The sequence below is a fragment of the Epinephelus fuscoguttatus genome, linkage group LG4, assembly GCF_011397635.1.
Source record: "Epinephelus fuscoguttatus linkage group LG4, E.fuscoguttatus.final_Chr_v1".
Taxonomy (NCBI): Eukaryota; Metazoa; Chordata; class Actinopteri; order Perciformes; family Serranidae; genus Epinephelus; species Epinephelus fuscoguttatus.
The window spans coordinates 5,430,392-5,451,247 of NC_064755.1; the positions used below are offsets into that span (position 1 = coordinate 5,430,392).

Consider the following 20,856-nt stretch of genomic DNA (forward strand, 5'->3'; position numbering starts at 1 on the left):
TAACATCTAGAGAACAAAATGTCTTCTCAGGCTCGAATCCTAGGCCAAAATTCAACATAGACTCTTTCTCTCTTTCAGAATTAAAGTAGTTGGTGTTTTACAAACTGTTCACTGTAGAACCATTAGATGTCGCAATTTACCATCAGCTACTCACTCAGACATAAGTCAGTGTCAAGACTGAGGTGATAGTGAGTGTGGATAAACAGTGACAGAATCAACTGACTGACATTTTATCTGTATCTATCTCTATGTAACATCTTTATACCATTACATGTGGATTATCAAGAGTTGGCAGGTAAATCTTTGAGACAACAGAGCAGACAGTTGTGTGGGCTACTTTGTAATCATTTCCTGTTCATTTTTGCACAGCAGAAATCTGTTAACTTGTTGCCCAATTCCATTTCCAGACATGTCTTACATTAACAGACAAAGCAGGGATGATTAAAGCTGCATGCAGGTGGAATGAAATTGATATACAATAATGACCCTTCACCATTTTTGACACATCACATCTGATCTTAGCCCCAATATATTATTGCAATGTGTCTGCCACTGAGTCTGCAAGATACAAAAACTGATTTTATTGTCTACATTTTGTAAAGCAGGGACTTATTTAAGAATGATGTACTTGCTTATGTCATGTGATAACAACTCCAATTACTTTATTTAAATTAATTTATTTATTCATTTATTTTTGTCACATTGGTATTTACAAGGTCAACAATGAACCTTAAAGTTAAGTTCTGTCCATTATCAAGAAAGTCCCTGTTTTAGTTTTGTTCTTAGTTGTGAATCTAAACTGATACTTTATGAATGTTGATCATTCATTTTCTGTTTTGTAGTACAAGTTTTCAAAATGCTGTTTTCACAGAAATTATCTTTTCATAGTATAGTGTTTTTCATATGGTGAAAAAGATGTCAAAAATTCAGACTCCTATTTTTGAGACGTTGTTAATACATTGAGATAATGTACTTTGTCTTTGCTGGGCAGTAGACACAATGGACCTTTATATAGAGGTTGAATTAGTCATGCTGGTTTTTGGGTTCTCTCTATTTATTTTTTTTAATCAGTTATTTAACAAAGTAAAAGTCAAAATTCTATTTTATTGCAAATATAGTTTATGTACAACTAGGAGAAGTAAAAAGAACAGGATATAAGATCAGCCTCCATGTGGCTAAATTTATCCTCTCCCTGAGCTCCACCTACACCTCATTGGGAGCCAGTTAAGCCAAGACACAGCTTTTTTTTTTTTTTTTTTTAGAAAGTCATACTTCGGAAACCATTTATCTTAGATCCATAGTGAATATTCTCAGTCATGCACTGCATCCTGAAACATATGCACATATTTTAGTTGCAGACATTACTGTCATCCTCTCACTTTAAAGACACTACAAGTAAAAACTGGCTCAACTCATCCCGTTCTTCCCCACACACACATATATACAGTATATGGCAATATACTAGGGGAATGAAAAGGAATCATTTGTTTTCTGTGGGTGTTTTCATGGGAATGTGGATCTATTCGATCAGTTTGGGGACTGCCTATGATTTGTATGTTTCACATTTTACATACGTCCGTCATGCAGTGTAGGACTCAGGTGGTCTTGGTCTTGACTTGGTCTCTTCCACTCAAAGTCTTGGTCTTTTCTCAATCTTTATCAAGTGGTAACCTCCGGGGCTGAAAAGTGAAGCCAAAACAGTAGTGCCAAAAACTGCAATTCCTCAAATGGCCATTTGAGGCTGGCTCCAGAAGCCAGTAAATCCCCATGAGCCTCATTTCCACCAAACACTTTTGATATGATACCTGTGCAATCAAAAGTAACTCTTCAGACATGGTATCTAGCATATGGTACTCTGTTGGTACCCCAACGGAGGGGTGACATAAAATGAGGACGGTAAGGAACAGTTCTTTCGGTACCATCTACAACTTTTCACAGTGGAAACAGGAAAAAAATGCATACTGAACTGAACTGAATCACATCAAACTGCTTGGTGGAAACAGGGCTAAGACCCCAGTGTTAAAATGCTCAACTTTACAGCAGAAATAAACATGTTTACAGCCTGGTACAAAATACAGTTTTGGTCTCTAAGGCTACTTTTAATACACATGACAACTGAACAGGGTCTGATTTTTTTATGTAAGTCACCCATTCACATTTTATTAAGGCCTAAAGTCACGCATAATTAAGCGTGGGTGACAGGCTGTTTGACGATAGTGTCCTTGGCTTCTCAGTCAGATCCACCCCTCCACAGTACCAGCCTCTCACCCAAATTTGGTCACATCTGGCTCCAAAAAACCAAGTTGATGACAGCCAAAGTGCCAAACTTGAGGCTTCAAAACAGAAATCTACATACAAATGGGTCACGTTCCTGTAGATACGTCCATTATTTTTACAGTCAATGGGCTTGATACACCCTGGTCTTGTCATGACTTGAGGCCCGTTTCCACTGAAGAAGTTCCTGGTACTATCTGGGGGGCAGGAACTACTACAGGAACGTCCTCTTGCTCGGCCCTCTCAACCGCCGTGTCTCCACTGAGAGAGCGGAGTAGGAGGAAGGTTCCTGTAAAGTTACCGGGTTCTGTATGTGACATAATCGTTGCGTGACCATTTTGCCTGGGGCGACGTAGGGGCGTAGGGATGCCGTTAGCCGATAGCAGTGTCTGCAATAACTCCGGTCACGGTCCGTGAAAAAAATATTTTTTCCAGCGGATGTCTTAGTTACAACATGATTGAGCTAACTGGAGTAATTTCATGTCATATCCAACAGCGGGAGGCTTTTAAGAGATGACGTCCTGATGTTATCTTTGCTGCTGCTGTTAGCTGTCCCTGTCAGCTGCAGCCACTGATGCTTTCTAGACATCGTGATTTCCCAAAACTGAATTAAATACCACACATAGCAACACAAAACTACTTTGCTAGCTCAATCATGTTGTAACTAAGATATCCTGGAAAAAATATTTTTTTCACAGACCGTTTACTGAGTTATTACAGACACCGCTAACAGCTAACGGTTAGCCTAGCTAAACCACGATAACCATGTTGTTATTTTTAAAACGTCACATCCCGCCTTAAGTATATCCAATTAGCACCAAGTAACCCCCAAGCCCCAAGTATTTATTTATTCAAGTACCAACGTATCGATACCCTGATGAGGACGGTCTAGTCATCGATATTCTTGTATTAACAATTAATCAAATGACTGCATGTATTATTATTTTTATTATAACATATATGTATTTTTTTTTAGGTTAACCTATCAGTGGGTTGGCGCAGCGTCTTCAGTGATGCAGGTACTGTGCTGGACCATTGTGGTGAAGAGAAAGCAAAACTTTCAGTTTACTGGTCCATCTATTTCCCAGCCCTCACCTGTGGTCGAGAGCTATGGGTGATGCCTAAAAGAATGAGGTCACAGATACAAGCAGCCAAAATGAGTTTCCTCTGAAGGGTGCCTGGGCTCAGCCTTAGAGATAGAGTAAGGAGCTTGGACAGCCGCAGGGAGCTAAGAGTAGAACCACTGCTCCTTTGTATCGAAGGGGGTAAGTTGAGGTCGTTTGGGCATCTGATTAGGATGCCTCTTGAGCACCTCCTGTTAGAGGTGTTCCATCCCAGAACACACTGGGGGGATTACATATGTCGTCCTGCCTGGGAATGCCTCAGGGTCCCCCAGGAGGAGCTGGAAAGTGATGTTGGGGAGAGTGGCGCCTGGAATACTTTGCTCAGCCTGCTGCCCCCACAACCAGGCTTCGGATAAGCAGTTGAAAATGGATGGATGGATGGAGGTTAGCCTTGAACCTATTCTGAAATGCTGAAGGCCAAAAACAACAAAAATAGTAGATAGTAATGGTAAATAATAGTCTTATGCTGAAACTTTGCCACATTCTGTAGAACCTTTGTCATACAATGTAGACGCTAAAAACTCTCTGCTATTTTTGTTCCAACCAGGAGTTTAGTGAGATTATGAGTAGGTTTTCTGCTGCCCTGCCGCACTAAATGACCATAATACATCTGTGGGGGTTGACTGGATGATTAACACATAGTGTATGACTCAGGGACTACTGTGCCACAGGCTAGGATTTCTGGCCCTTCAACTCACTGTCAAATCAATCCCCCACCTCTGCTCCGGGCGGAGGGGACTGGCTACACACTGACGTAGATGCCAGTAAACAGGAACAATGCGAACCCTGGAACACCTCTAATAGATGTTATTTTTAGCAGTTGGGTTTTGGGGTGTGATAGGATGCTGACTGAATGTACCTGTGTGTCTCATGATCTCAAGTTTGCTCATTTGAAGACCTATTACATTTTTCCCAAATCCATTAACATGTTGGAGCAGTAATAAGATCCATATAAGCTGTCATCTTAATGCTCTCACTCTGCTTCTAGATTACTCCTGTTGGGGGCATTTCATTTTCATCTGTGGGGAGTTTTCTGTTGCCACGGTGATCACATGCAGCCAAGCAGCCAAACTACAAAAGCTCAGAGGAAGAGAGGGGAAGGGAGGGGCTGTGTTCCCTTCAGGTGTTTAGTTTTTGAATTGCCTCCCTCTCCCTCACTTCTATGTGTACATTCATGTGGAAACATTCCTTAAATGAATCTTTCACCAAACAGGTCAAACTCATGACTGTTACAGCCTCACACAAGCTAATCCTAGCCAAATTGAAAGATTCTGAGTTGAAATATGCTGAGATGTGGGGTAGCTTCCTCAGATTTGTTAATGGAGGGAATCACTAGATAACAAAATGTAATATTGTCAGAATGAATGTATGTCATACGGCGTAGGCCTACTGTGTTTTGTGGGGAGGAGGAGAAGTGACCTATCATGCTGTGCTGGTGTGTTTTCCCTTTCTGTCTGTGTTTGTGTACTTTGTTACCTGCAGACTATCACATTAAAAAAATATGTTCTGTACTTTAATTTTGCAGGATGTCTGACAAAAAAGAGGGGTATAAATTTTCAGAGAGATAAATTTTTCTTTCCTGTCATGCATAATCCTGCAGGGAGGAGGCAGTGGAGATGGAGTTTAGAGTTTCTTCAGATATGTAAAAGCAACATGCAGACATACACATAACATATATGTGGCATGCAAAAGTTTGGGCACGCTGCCTGCTCAGTACTTAGTAGTGCTCCTTTTGGCAAGTATCACCATTTCTGAACACTATATGTAACCAGCTAAGATTTTTTTCAGTTCTTGTTTGGGGGATGTTAACCCATTCATAATTGCAAAAGGCTTCTAGTTCTGTGCGATTCTTGGGCCATCTTGCATGCACTGCTCTTTTAAGGTCTATACACATATTTTTAATGATGTTTAGGTCGGGGGACTGTGAGGGCCATGGCAAAACCTTCAGCTTGTGCCTCTTGATGTAGTCCATTGTGGATTTCAAGGTATGTTTAGGATCATTGTCCTGTTGTAGAAGCCATCCTCTCTTCATCTTCAGCTTTTTTACAGATGTTGTGACATTTGCTTTCAGAATTTGCTGTAATTTAACTGAATCCATTCTTCCCTCTACCTGTGAGATGTTCCCCGTGCCACTGGCTGCAACACAAGCCCAAAGCATGATAGATCCACCTTCATGTTTAACAGTTAGACAGGTGTTCTTTTTATAAAATTCCGCATCATTTTTTTCTCCAAATATACCTTTGCTCATTGCATCCAAAAAGTTCTATTTTAATTTCATCAGTCCACAGGACTTGTTTCCAAAAAGCATCAGGCTTGTTTAGATGTTCCTTGGCAAACTTCTGACACTGAATTTTGTGGTGAGAACACAGGAAAGGTTTTCTTCTGATGACTCTTCCATGAAGGTCGTATTTGTACAGGTGTCACTGCACAATAGAACAGTGCACCACCACTCCAGAGTCTGATAAATCTTCCTGCAGGTCTTTTGCAGTCAAACAGGGGTTTTGATCTGCCTTCTTAACAATCCGATTCCTATGAGCAGCTCTCTTGGAAAATTTCCTTGGTCTTCCAGACCTCAGCTTGACCTCCACAGTTCCTATTAAGTGCCATTTCTTAATTATTACGAACTGAGGAAACAGCTACCTGTAAACACTTTGCTACCTTCTCCTGCTTTCAGTTATTTTAGTTTTCAGAGTGCTAGGCAGCTGTTTAGAGGAGCCCATGGCTGCTGATTTGTTGGGACAAGGTTTCAGGAGTCAGAGTATTTACAAAGCTTTGAAATTTGCATCACCTGGCCTTTCCTAATGATGATTGTAAGCCATTACCCTAACAAGATAAATGGTTTGAGATCCTGGTAAAAGTTGTCTTTGGATGCCCAAACTTGTGCATGGTGCTCCTTAAAATAAAATTATACAGGGCCGCATGGTGGTGTAGTGGTTAGCACTGTCGCCTCAAAAGAGTGTTCCTGGTTCAAACCCAGGAGGGAGCCCTTCTGTGCGGAGTTTGCTTGTTCTCCTCATGTTAGCATGATTATTCTCCGAGTACTCCGGCTTCCTCCCACAGTCCAAAGACATGCAGGTTGGGGCTAGGTTAATTGGTGACTCTAAATTGGCTGTAGGTGTGAATGTGAGCATGAACGGTGTCTATCTCTATGTGTCAGCCCTGTGATACCCTGCCTCTTGCCCAGTGTCGGCTGGGATAGGCTCCATAAAAAATACAAAAATCGGACATGTATTTTTATCAGATTTTACAAAATAAATTACACCCCTGCCTGAAATATCAAGGTTCAAGGCTTGGTTGTGCTTTACTTAAAATGATAGTACATTTTAAGAGCAAACAGGCATACTTCTGGGACCACTACAGAAAATTGCACATGAAAATGTGACATCTAGGAATTAACATCATAGACTCTACCACTGATTATCTGGCCATAAGTGTAGCACATTGATCATTTACAGTCCAGTCATAGGTTTCCACCAAATCTTGTTATTTGTGAGTGGAAGTTTCTGAAAAAAAGCAACATAGTCTTATTTAAGATTAACAAAATAAAAATCAAATTGAAAGACTAAGGGAAATTAGTTCTCGTTCCTCCACTGGTTCCATTCAGGGTTCTTGGAACCTATATATTGGTGCTTTGTAGTAAACCAGCCCACATTTCTACCAGTTTTGCGCCAAACCACTGTAATCAAAGATGTGTCATCAACAGAAGGCATTTTACAATGAACAATCTGACTAAACAGTAGAAGCAAAATCGTGGATTACATTTATTACCTGCAAACTTTTGTTCTGTTACTACAATTATTTGTTTTTACCCAAAAAAACAAGCATGGACCAATTATTAATGAGACTCCTGAACTCTTTTCTTATCATTTCTCACTTGACTTATCCATTGTTTTCTATCCTCTCTCCAACCTGTAGAATATGACACGCCCACTGATGTTATAACAGTCGCACTTCAGATCAAGAACAACCTGCTTTTTTTTTTTGTTCCAGCTGAGAACCAACTTTTTGGGTTCTGTATTTATTCTACAGTTCAAAATTAGGTGTCGGAACCCAAACAGAACCTCTGTAGTGTTGGTGGAAAAGAGGTATTGGGCATAGTAGTTTAGCTAAATACAAATTTCAACATGCTCGTGGATGTTTAGCCTGCAAAACCTCAATTAACAGTCCAGGCTATTATTTGCTTAAATCGCTGAATTCAGCACACTTATATTTGGGACAGGCGTCTATAAGGGAGAAGCCTTTAATTCCTTTTACACACAACTGTTGCTCAGCAAAGATGGTAAAATATGATCAATTGTTTATTTGAACTCAAATGAATATTACTTGTATAAAAATTAGGCTTCGAATAACGTATATTATGTATCATTTATACATGTGTGTTATGACACTTCCTGCACTACGGCACTCAAGGAAAACAGCATCGGCATACCGACAAAACACCACTTAATCATGTTAAAACGATACCCACAACTTGAATTACTTCATATGAAAAACCTTTTTTGGTTCTTTTTATGATTGGACCTTTAAAGACTAAATAAATATAAATAACTTAGCAGCTAATTGAAGAATGGACACATAATCTGACTTAATCACAGTTTTAGAGGTAGGGAGTCACGACTTCTTTTTTTGGCCCTCTTGTTTACCGTGCTGGTAAATCTGAATCAATTATTCTTTGGTGCTCATAGTTTCAGTAAAGTGAACTGAATGATTGTATTGTGAAGAATCTAACCGAGCTAACGATGTGTAGCATGTCTACACTGACAAAAGTTTACACATTCATATTTGTAAGTGCAATCTATATAGCTATCTAACGTTAGCTCAAGTGGGTAGTCAACAACCTGGTTTTAGACATCCAAAGAATTTCTATGAAAACAAATTGCTTGGCAGCCAGACCAGGCATCTAATTGTGTTGGCACACCAGGCTAGTAAAAGAGACTGGGTGCTTAATTGGGACTAGACTTTTAATTTAAGTTTTATGGCATTAGCACTAAACACAGGGTACAGTTGAGGCTAATGAGAAAGTCTAATATGGCTAAAAACATTGGTTCCAAACAGTATTTTACACAATCCTAACAGCACATACATAGAATTACAAAAGAACATGTTCCAACATTTTTTGGCAGATACCAACACTTTCTTTGTTCTAGTTTTAGGACAGAGCTCATGGAGGTTTTAGATTCAAAATATCTATTAGTCACTGCTGATGATAACTCAATAATAATTGGAATGCAAACACAGAAACAGGGCATGATGGGCAGACAAATTGCTTTATATGTAATTTTTCCCATGACTCTCATTTTGTTGATCAGTTCATTTGATCAGCCCCGTTTAGAGCAGAACTCTGCAAATTGAACAAAATGCAAGAGGCAGATGGTTTATACACTTTAGGCTCGAGGCAGAGTTACTGCTTGAAAGCTGGCTCTGTGAAGCTGTGAGGGAGTTTGATTGCTTGTAATAACCTACTTCTATGCAGTCAGACCAGTTCAAATTGCCCTATGAATTACTTGTTTCTCTGATGCCTGATCAAAGCGATCAACCCAGCTAAGTGAAAGGAATTCAGGCTGTGGTAATGGTCTGGTGTGGAGATGTCTGGGGGTAGCAAAATAATGGTGCAGTGCCTTAAGAGGGAGTACCAGCCACTCTGCGGTTCTGGGAAAAGGGGGTCAGACTGCAGTGATGACCTGCCTGTAATGCACATGAGCTCACTTACTGTTAAAGTTGACCCTTCTCCCTACACCATAAATCCTGCCAATCGCATCAAACTGTGCAGTATTACTACTCATTGTCAGATATAGGCATTCCTCAAAATGGAGTGAGAGAGTTTGTCTTAATTGTGTTAGAAATGAAATTGTTAGTCCTTTTGTACTGCATTGTATAACCTATTACAGACACTGATAAATTGCTGAACACCATATCTAACCCTTTTGTTCTCACCTTTTCCTTTCCTTTACCTTTTCTAAATAGTAAGAGCCCATCTCAAATTTTTTTCATCCGGATTATGTATCCAGATTTATTTACCACTATACTTAAAGCTGTACTAATAATTATTTGTATATTAACAAAGAATCTCACCAAGCTGCTTAGTGATTTGCCTTGTAGCCCCTTCCAGCCTTGTGTCGGTCTACAATCTTGTTCCTGACGTCTTTGGACAGCTCTTTGGTCTTGGCCATGGTGCTGATTGATTGCTGCTGTGGACTGGTGTTTTTTTTATAAAGGTAACGAGTTGAGATTAGGAGGAGGCTTCTTTCTTAAAGGGAGAGGACTAATTTGTGTGCCTCGAGAACACATAACTAGTGCTGACTAGCAGAAGAGCACTGTCAATTTATGACCAATTGGCATCCATGAACATTCACACATGCCTAAAATCATATTTTCCACAGCATTCATGAACCTGGTGTAGATTTTTAGTACCAAGGTATTTTATGTGCAGATCTACTCAGAGATTTATTAACATTTCATAAATGACACCGATTGAACGTACATGGATAAACTCTAGATAAACTGAGTCTGCTGAGTCGGCTAACTCTGCTCAGTTGGGGTTTTTTAAATGTAAACGTCAGACCTAACATTGAGGGAAAGGTGGAGATGATAGGCACCATCTACAAGCAAGACCATCTCTGCTTCCATCTCTGCATCTATCTCTCCATTGGTGGAGGCACCATAGCAGGGACTTTCTAGAAAGTTGGTATTTCACTCAGATGGGTGTGGTTTTACAGGATGCTGCAGTGCACACTTCAGCGAGGTCCATGATCATTTAAATCCATGCTGTGAGTGCATCATCATCATACTTAACATGATAATATTTGCACCTTTTTAAAAACACAGAACAAAAATCCTGAATAACTATTTTTGGTTTGGTGAAAATGAGGAGTTGGACTGAGTGGGAAAGTATTGGCTAGTTTTATTTCTAAAGTGATAAGCAATATGAAGACATACAAAATACACTATTCATGTTTTCCTATAATTATATATTTGTTTTCACATCTATGATAATCTGCTGATTGATATAGGTAAAATTCTGTTTGAAAGTCTGCAGCAAAGTTTAACTTTGGTCATGGCTGGATAAGTAAAATCAAGCAGGACCAGTCTTCCCTCAAAGGCATCTCTGTTGAACTGAAAAGCACAGTGCACGCTTTACACAGCTAGTTATAAAAATTCAAAGATGCACATCCAAGCATTTCAACAACTTCCAGAGACAAGTCATTTTGTAGTGCATGGAGCTTACATCAGGGAAACCACAATGAGTGTAAACCATGCTTACAGGAGGCAAAGGGGGGCTAAATTCCACTGCACACATTATAGGAACTGACGGGATTACATTCATAGAATTGAGCCTTACTGTAAATGAGTACATGTGATTGATTGATTGATTGATTGATTGATTGATTGATTGATTGATTGATTGATTGATTGATTGATTGATTGATTAATAATTGATTTTCAGTAAGCCAACTAAATCATTTTCATTCATCAGTGTTTCTAGAAAAACCACAGAACTTTAATTACAACCTATATCTGTAATGACCTGCGCTTCTGTATTCCAAATGCTCTTTAAGTGACTTGAGACGAGCAGCATTTGAGCAATGTTATTTATCTTCTCTGTCAACCACCTCAGAACATGCCGTCACCCTCTATAAACGTCAGAGCCTACCCTGAAATAGCAGTCCCCTTCTCCTTATTTACTCCCCTGGAACTATTCTTAAGTCTTGGTGACCAGCTTGCCTTACTGATGCACCTGACTTGGTTAGTAGTGATGCCCAGCAAGTTTGCAATTCCTTTGTTGACAGCTCCACTTAGCATAGTGGCTCTTGATATAAAGATGGATATGTTACAAATTATTTTGCCTTTATGGGATACTATTTTACTTTTGGATGATGAGCTCTCTCTTTGTGTAGTTGTGGGATTGCTGACTTTGATTTGAAGTCTCTTGCCGTGTTGCATTCCCACACCTTGTTGCCTGTGCATGCCATAGGGAACATGCTTCACATGAAGGCAGCATGAGGTAATGAGGAAAGCAAGGTTTAGGACCTAAACTCAGGTCAGAGGTCGATGTGTTCAGTGGGTGTCATCTAAACAGGCCGTGACCAGTGTAGTCCATTATAGTATCACGGCAAAGCAGGCAGAGGTCAACGTCTCGCAGAACCCCACCGATAACCATAAATCTTGTGAAGCTGGTATGTAAACAACTTTAATCACTGAACACTTGAACCATTTTTTATGTATTAACAGGTGCAATGGCTGCCTTCAGAGGATAATCAGCACTTCTTGCTTTAATGTCATGCTCAAACTTGATGGTTTATTCACAGTTGCAAACTGCTTGAATAAAACATTTTTCAAGAGAACCCTAAAGAACTGAGGAGCTGTAAAGCAAGATCTACCTATGTACTATGCAGATACATTTTAACACATTTCTAATCAAATCCTCTTAGCCTTGAAGTTCCTTATACATCTTTGAGTTGCGTGGCACGAGGTCATACTCTGCCTGCTGTACTGATGCCATTATGTTCATTTTTCCTTGTGGGAACGGAAGGAGGAGGTCTAAGCAGGACAATTGATATGTTTGGACCCATCAGGGATGATCGCTGTGGCTCAGTTTACACTGCAGCTTTAAAGCTTTTATGGTCTGCAATTTGCTTAAATCAAATTACACTTCTATTTTCTTTCTCTATTCGAAGCAATGCATCACTCTACAACTGTAGTATGAGGTCTCATTTAAAATGTTTATAACCTTTAAATCCATTTCATCATAGATTAAGGGGCTTGGTGTTAACAGAGTCTCATAACAGCCGTTCCCAGCTCTGGCTACATTTAGAAAACTCATACCCTCGTGGTTACCTCATGCGTAGTGTGTATGTGTGTGTGTGTGACCATAATAAGTAGTAGTCTTTCTAACATGACCTATGTGGTCCTGTGTATTTGATCTTCCTCGGGACACCTGTGGCTGAAGGCTGAGGGGGGAGAGCTTGACCCTGATGCCTGAATGACTGATAGAGAGGGAGGGTTGAAGAGAAATCCATAATACAACACCATCACATGTTGTAAGGTTAAGAACAATTTCTAAATGTTTTATGATTTGTTTCATTTTGGAGTAAAAGGTTAATGGTAGCACAAATCACTTTTAATAGTTCAAAATTTAAAATTTGTCTTATAATATTGAACTTAACTGATACCATCAATTGAATTCAACCGTTTTTTTCTCAAAAGCCTTCAGGAGTCAATTGACCCAAATAACTCAAAGAAATAATTTGATTTATCAGATTTGCATATTTAAACATAAACCAAAAAAGTACCATTTATGTAATAAAATCAAATAAAACTGAAATTAATGGACTAAGATAATCTATGTAACTCATTGAATTTACCTAATTTACTTTATCAAAGTTTATATTATATTCTGAGTATATTCTCAGTCTCTGCAGAAAAATACAGAAATATTAAGGTCCGTTACTTAAGTAAAAGTAGTGATACCACAATGTCAAAATGCTCTACATGTAAAATTAGATAGTTACTTAGGTAAGAGTACAGAAAAATGTCAGCAAAATATACTTCAATTATCAGATCATCATGCAGAAAAATGCTCCCTGTCAGACTTATATTATCATATAATACAGTGGCATGCAAAAGTCAAAATTCCGTTTACTGTGAATAGTTGACTAAGTAGAAGATGAAAAGACATGAAGTTAAAGATGAAACATGCTTTTCAACATTTTAAGCAAGATTAGTGTATTATTTTGTTTTGTACAATTTTAGAGTGAAGAAATGAAAGGTGCACCATGAATTAGCTTGTTAGAGCTGTGGCTTGTTCACAATCATCATTAGGAAAGGCCAGGTGATGCAAATTTCAAAACTTTATAGATACTCTGACTCCTGAAACCTTGTCCCAACAATCAGCAGCCATGGGCTCCCCTGAACAGCTGCCTGCACTCCGAAAACTAAAATAACTGATGCCAACAAAGCATAAGGCTATTAGAAGATAGAAAAGTGTTTTCAGGTAGTTTTTTCCTCATTTCACAATATAATTAAGAAATGGCAGTTAACAGGAACTGTGGAGGTCAAGTTGAGGTCTAAGAGACAGAGAAAACTTTCCGAGAGAGCTGCTCTTAGGATTGTTAGAAAGGTAAATCAAAACCCCATTTTACTGCAAAAGACCTGCAGGAAGATTTATCAAACTCTGGAGTAGCGTACTAAGAACTGGCCATGCAGGGTACCCAAACTTTTGCTTCAGGCCCTTTTCCTGTTATTGTCATTTTGAAACTGTAACTGGAAATAAAAACTAATCTTCTGTAAATATTACAGAAATGTGTCAGCTTTAACTTCATACCTTTTGGAGATCAGTTCATCTTCTACTCACTTAACTATTCACTGTAAATGACATTTTGACCTGGGGAGCCTAAACTTTTGCATGCCTCTGTGTGTCTTTGCAATACATATTACTGGTGCATTAGTGGGTAAGTACTATTTCATTGTAGGAGCATACAAGTGCTTTAAAAGTAGAGCATTTGGTAAATGTAATTTGTTAAAGTCCATCACTCCTCAGATTTAGGGTCCTTGTATTGTATATTGCTGCATTTTTATCACATTGTCATGGCTTAATGTTACACTTAAATAACTTAAAAAGTTAATAACATCAAGTCACCATTAATAATGTTAGTAACATCTTTGCTTGTCCTACTTTGACAAGTTAAAATGTCTTGTGAAAAAAGACCTACAGAGTGCGGTCAATGAAACTAATTTCGTGTTGCTCAAAGCATAGACAATGAAATCTTGATCGCAAAAGTTATCACTGTGAAATGTTTTCCAGCTCCTCCTGGGGGATCCAAAGGCATTCCCAGGACAGATGAGATATATAATCCCTCCAGTGTGTTCTGGGTTTGCACCGGGGCCTTCTACTAGTTGGATGTGCCTGCAAAACCTCTAATGGAGTGTGCTCAGGAGGCATCCTGATCATACGTGAACCACCCAAGTGGCCTCTTTGGACACGAAGGAGCAGTGGCTCTACTCCGAGCTCCCTTCAGATGTCTGAGCTCCTCACCCTATCTCTAAGACTGAGTCCAGCCACTTTACAGAGGAAGCTCATTTCGGTCGCTTTTAACTGTAATCTAATTATTTCGCGGAACCGAAGCTTATAACCATAGGTGAGGGTCGGAATGTAGATGAACCGCGAAATCAAGAGCTTGCCTTCTGGTTCAGGTCTGGTGCAACGGCCACATCACGCTAATTAGCTGTCCATCTCATTCTCCATTTTATCCTCACTTATGAACAACACTTGGGGCAGTAACTCTCACCCAGCCCAGTGGGGGCAATCCACCATTTTCCAGCAGAGAACCATGGCCTTACGCCAGGGCCACACTGCCTGCGAAGCGCAGCGCACCGAAATTCTCGCGCGAGCCAGAGCACCTCCATTCACATCAGACGCGCATATCTCCGTGCCGGTCGACAAGCGATTCTGCTCCCAGCTGTTGTTTTCCCATCATGGGTAACTGCCTGGCTTGACACATTCGCTCGCGGCTCGCGCAGAAAAAAGACCAGATGCCGAAATGATCACTGCAGGGCCGGCGGCGGAGCTGCGCGGCGCGGCTGGTGTGGATGACACAATCGGTCAACATGGACGCCGAAAGGAAACTGGCTTCACTTCTCTGCGCTTCGAGACGACTCGCGGTGCTTCCGCGGGCGGTGTGGCCCTGGTGTTAGACTTAGAGGTACAGACTCTCATCCCAGTGGCTTCACACTTGGAAGCAGACCACCCCAGTACATGCTGGAGGTCACAGTGTGATGAAGCCAACACAACAATATCATCTGCAAAGAGGAGAGATGCAATTCTGAGGTCCCCCACGCTGTGCCTTGAGCATCTTTGAATGAATATTATAAACAGAATCAGTGACAAGGGACAACCCTGGCAGAGGCCCAAACCCACTTAAAACATGTTTGTCTTTGTGCTTTGTATGTGGACACAACTCTCACTTTGGTTAACAAGGACCTTATAGCCCAAAGCCACAACCTCAGTACCCCCACAAGACTCCCTGAGGGGACGCAGTCATAAGCCATCTTTAAGTCCACAAAACACACATATACTAGATGGGGAAACTACTGAAACCTCTCCAGCAGCTCTGCAATGGTGAAGATCTCGGCCACTGTTCCACAGCCAGGATGTAATGCACATTGTTCCTCCTGAATCTGAGATTGACAATCGGTAGGAGGCTCACCTTCAGCACCCTGGAATAAACTTTCCTACCAAGGCTGAGCAGTGTGATTCCCCGATAACTGGAGCACACCCTCTGGTTGCCTTTCATAAAACTGGGTCTGCCACTCCACAGGAGGTCGACCTCCACGCGACACTGAGGCCCTGTTTAGACGACAACGGTTTCTTTAAAACGGAAAAGTCTGTCCTTTGCGTTTTAAAAAACTTCTGCGTTTATATGACGACATTATTGAAACGATCCCCGTTCACACGGAGCCGCAAAATCTACTGGAAACCCATGCCTACTAGTATGCATGCCAGGCCAATGGGTGGCAGTGTAAATTTGCAAAGCAACACCACGGCATGATGCCATGCGCCTGCCCTAAAGCACCTTCCTCTACAACGCAGTGATTACAAACCAAAACAAAGAAGACACACTGGCGAAAGCATGCACAGATAACTTTGTCTGGATGGACGACGAGGTGGAGTTGCTACAGTAACAGATCTGCACTTCACTTCAAATCAACAGGGTGAGCAGCACAAACAGAGCTCGGCATTGCTGTTGTAACGGTCGACTTTCTCGCGCATGCCTAGTGACTGGAACCGTAATGCGCACATTTCTGTCCATTCTGACAGTCACTATGTCATATTATGCAATTCTGAAGTCATAAAATCGTGCCGTGACTTGGCCAGCAGACATGACACACTACATGATGGTCCACACCACCATCTTTCATGACGTGTGTGATGTCATCTGGTTATCCGTGTCCTATTTTTATTACTTTTTCTATTATTTCAGTCACTGTCTGTTCATGTGCCAGCTGAAATGTTGTTGTAGTAACATAAAAAGCACCACTAGATGGCAGAAGCTACATTTGAAGTACTGTACGCAAACATGCAAGTCACAACAAGTTCCTGCAAATGTTTCACAATAAAAACCTGTTTAGAAAATGAAGGGATTCTCTCAACCGAAGTTAAAATGGGCTTTTTTTTAAAAACAGATACAGGAAGTGTTGAGTTTGAAATGATGGCGTGATGCGTTAGCTTTATCAAGGCAAATGGGAAAAGATAAAAAGATACAGAGGGAATGATAAATATCGGCCCATTTATATAATGTAGTCTGTTTCAAATGAAGCTGATAGCCTGTGCAGTTGAGGTAAGTAAAAGCCCCACCAATATTTGTTAATGTTATTACTTTATGTCTGTCTCCATTATAAAGAAATAACATTCTTTGCTAGCTTGATGCTAATGGCAGGACTCACCAGGTTGCTAAAGTGCCTTTACTGTTTCACCCCATCATTTTTCCCCATTTTACTCTGTTGTGGTAACATCCCAAGAGGAAATATCAAAAAGGCTGGGGTGTTGTTGCTGTACAGTTGTCTACGGCAGCAGATATCTTTGTGTTATTGCTATTGGTCAAAGTGACAGCTGTGATGGGAGAAGTCGTGAACGACAAAAAGAAAGTCAGACATGCTAGACTTTCTGTTGGAATGTCGTGAGGCTTCCCAGACGTGGCGTTGGTTGTCGTTAACTATGACACACTACATGAGATGAAACAATGGATTATCACGTATGACACTCGATGTCGTTCACGATCCATGCTGACACCTTACAATGCTGTGTCGGGCAATAATTGGGCTGATGTTGTGTAGTGTGAACCAGGCATAAAGGGGATGTGTCGGCCGGGTTAAGGAGTTCCACAATATGTTCTTTCCACCGCTTGACAATATTCCCAGTTCCGGTCAGCAGTTTTCCTCCCTGCTTTCACTTCCTGAGGTGTCACACAGTTAGCCAGAACTTCCAACCAAAAGTCCTTCTCCATAGCCTCCAACTCAAACTCCTCTCACACCTGATTGTTTGGCCACAGCCACAGTTGCAGCCTTTGTGGCCAACCGATACCCATCTGCTGGCCAAGCAACCAGATGCTTGCTGGCCTGCTCTCCTTCCAGGCTCAAGGAGGGGCCCCAGTTTCCCCATATTTCTGCTCCCATTTGGCTGATTCTTCAGGGTTTCTGGCCCCTCCCCTTAGACCACTGTGCCTTGGGAGAACCTACCAGGAGTTATTTGACAACACAGCTCAGGTCAAAGGAACACGCAAACCCCTCCACTACATTAAGGTGGTATATAGTTTGGAATCAGTGTCTCCATTACTTAGCACGGCCACTAGGGGAACACAAGTTAGATTTTCGATTGTAAAATGACCTTGCAGTACATATTGTTGTCACTGCTCTTTAACGATATTATTTTACAGGATCCTTAAAAAAATGCTTCAATATGCATTTATGTGGTGGCAAGGTGGAGCCGTGGTTACCATTGTTACCTCACAGTAAGAGGGTTCCTGGTTTGAACCCAGGGTGTGGGAGCCCTTCTGTGCGGAGTTTGCGTGTTCTCCCAGTGTCAGCATTGGTTTACTCCGTGTGCTCCAGCTTCCTCCCACAGTCCTAGGACATGCACATTAGGTTAATTGGTGACTCTAAATTGGCCATAGCTGTGATTCTGAGCGTGAATGATTGTCTGTGTCTGTGTCAGCCCTGCAATAGTCTGGTGGCCTGTCCAGGGTGTACCCTCTTGCCTGATGTCAACTGGCATAGGCTCCAGCCTCCCGTGATCCCCAACAGGATAAGCTGTTGCGGAAAATGTATGAATGCATTTATGTAAAAAAATTACTACCGATCACCCAGACTCCAATGTTTCCAAACTACAGTTTGTGTGTGTGTGTGTGTGAATATGTGTGAAATGACTCTCTCCTATTCTCATTTCAACAAGCCTTGCAGTTGAAAGAAAAAAGTACATCTAAGTCATGATTTTCCAGATGTTCAGAGATTCTCAAGTGGACACGTACACATGCGCGCACACCACACAGGCCCGAGACAGTGACGGCAATGGCATCACCCACTGACACACCTCCTGGGCTTCTACTTACTCTTTGATTCAGGAAGTTTTCTCTGACGTCAGGTCAGTGTAAAAGCTCTTTTTTGGGAGGCAAACTCATTTAAACAATGTTAATTCTTGAGTCAAGTGCCTATGTAACCAGGGAGACTCCCAAATGGTCAATGAGAGTCATAAATCCATCCAAATGTTGGCGCTATTGTTGTGAGGCAGGCTGGGAGTCAGACAAAAAAGGTCACATCAGATGTGGACTAATAGACCTGGCCACTCTTCTGAAGTAGGGGAAACATAACCGGGAAGCATGCAAAATTGAAAATGTGGAGGGTTTTAGTCATGGAAACAGGGTCTCTTATGTAACCAGCGTCTAGTAAAAAATGCTATAGTCATACTGTGATCACTTTTATTGTAATAATTAATGTTTAAACACGCGTGTGATGATAAAACAATGTAGTGATACTATGGGAATTAGATCAAATCCCTGTAGAAATAAATAGATTTATGACAAGATACTAAAGAAATTCCTTTAAGATTTGGAACTTTGATGTGTGTGTGTGTGTGTGTGTGTGTGCGTGCGTGTGTGCGTGTTTGTACATGTAAGGTGGGTGTGAAGGTATTTGGGTTCAACATGCAAAGCGAGTAGTTTGGTCTGGTATGACGGTGGTGAAAGCCTGAAGCTCAGAGGAGGTGTTGTCATTCCTGTCCTGCCCCCTCCAGGAGCTGGACGTGTGACATCAACAGCAATAATGAAGGCAGCTCATCAATGGCTGGGCCCAGGGGCTATAAAAAGAAGTTGGGGGAGTTCAGTGCTCATCATAACTGATTGGAGCTAACCACCAAACCCGTCTGACTTCACTTTATATCTCTGGTACACAACTTTTACTTTTATTACACTGAGGAGAAGCCACCACCAGAGGTATGTTCACCTTGTTCTACCATATAGTCAGACATGTAGGCCGAATAAACCTGAAGTTTATTTTTTTATTTATTTTAAACAAATCAGCTTTTAGGCTGATATTGTGATATTTTTGACTGTTTAATATGTGAACTAGGAGAATAAGGTATAAACAAATACAACTTAATTTGAGTAAATATGTAATTAATTTTGGTCATATCCAGTAACCTTCTTGCTTATTTTAGCACAAGGCTGAATTTAAAATTTTAGTTTATTTTATGGTAACAGATTTCATGTTGTGAAACCTTTTAAATTCACAAAAAAGACTTTTTTTTTTTTTTTTTTTAAATTCATTTTTCTTTTACCAGATCATCATGGTCAACCTGCAAAATCTGGACTTTAAAATTGTGTTCATTTCCCTCTGCATTTTAAACCTCTTCACGCTCCATGAGGGGCGCCCCCTAAGGTAAATCCCTCCATCATTATTCCTCATTCAGATCAATAAAGATGACCTTAACTAATACAAGTTAATTACCTCATTTAACGCTCCTTCCTATCAGCACAGTCTGCTTCTGCTATGTTACCAGGCAAACACATTGGCCTAATCCAAACTAACGCACAACCTATTTCATGATCCCGTGAGCAGAAAAAGGACGGTGAGTGAGGTCCAGCTCATGCACAACATCGGGGAGCTCAAGCAGGTGCAGGAGCGTCGGGAGTGGCTGCAGATGAGGCTGCAGGGCATCCACACCGCGCCGGCCCGGGGCAGCAGCGGGGAGGCGGACCGAGCGAGGAGGAGACTGCGTCCCGATGAGCTGCCCGACCTCAGCGACATGACAACGGAGGACATCCAGTACGCTCTGAACCTATTGGATAAACTTCTCAAGTCTAAGCAGTCTTGATTTTCGTTGATTTCATTTGACCTTTTAGAGTACTTTCAGCACACGTTTTATGGACCTGTTTTTTTGGTATAAAACGTCTTATCGTCTAAATGTGTTTTTTTGAGAATTTCATTTTTATTTATTTTACATTCATACAATTTCATTTTAATAAATGAAATTGGTAGACTATTTATGAAATTTATAGAGGGAAACTGGCTTGACGAGGCAACAATTTCACGTTGTGTATGCACTTTAATGTAACAGGTGGTGTGAACCACTCCTAAAGCTACTTACCTTATCAAACTGAGGGAGATGAAGAGTTGGACCAACAAATGCACTTAAACAACAAATGAAAAATATTTTTTATATGTCTTTAACTGTATGAAATGAGCCCTTTATTTTTATAAGTAGCATAGGCCTATGTGTTAGGCATGTGTGATATGTATAAATAAAAAATGAATAAATTAAATTGCTTTTAATGCTGTCATATTGATTGCTTATTTATGCATTCAGAAATGTATGCCTGCTGTTCTCTGCATTTATGCTAAAGTAGATCGTTATTTTGTCTGCCTGTGCGCACGCGAGGGGGGTGGGGGGGGGGGGTGGGGTGGATTGTCC

The 20,856-nt window shown here is 40.8% G+C and overlaps 1 protein-coding gene across 1 annotated transcript; it reads left to right on the forward strand.

Annotated features, from left to right (window-relative positions):
* Positions 1-16,640: 16,640 nt before the first annotated feature.
* Positions 16,641-20,563, forward strand: pth1a (parathyroid hormone 1a). Its single transcript, XM_049574538.1, has 4 exons — positions 16,641-16,732; positions 19,180-19,378; positions 19,726-19,823; positions 20,004-20,563. The coding sequence occupies exons 3-4, from the start codon at positions 19,732-19,734 to the stop codon at positions 20,257-20,259; spliced, it is 348 nt and encodes a 115-aa protein (XP_049430495.1). The 5' UTR covers positions 16,641-16,732; positions 19,180-19,378; positions 19,726-19,731; the 3' UTR covers positions 20,260-20,563.
* The last annotated feature ends 293 nt before the right edge of the window (positions 20,564-20,856 follow it).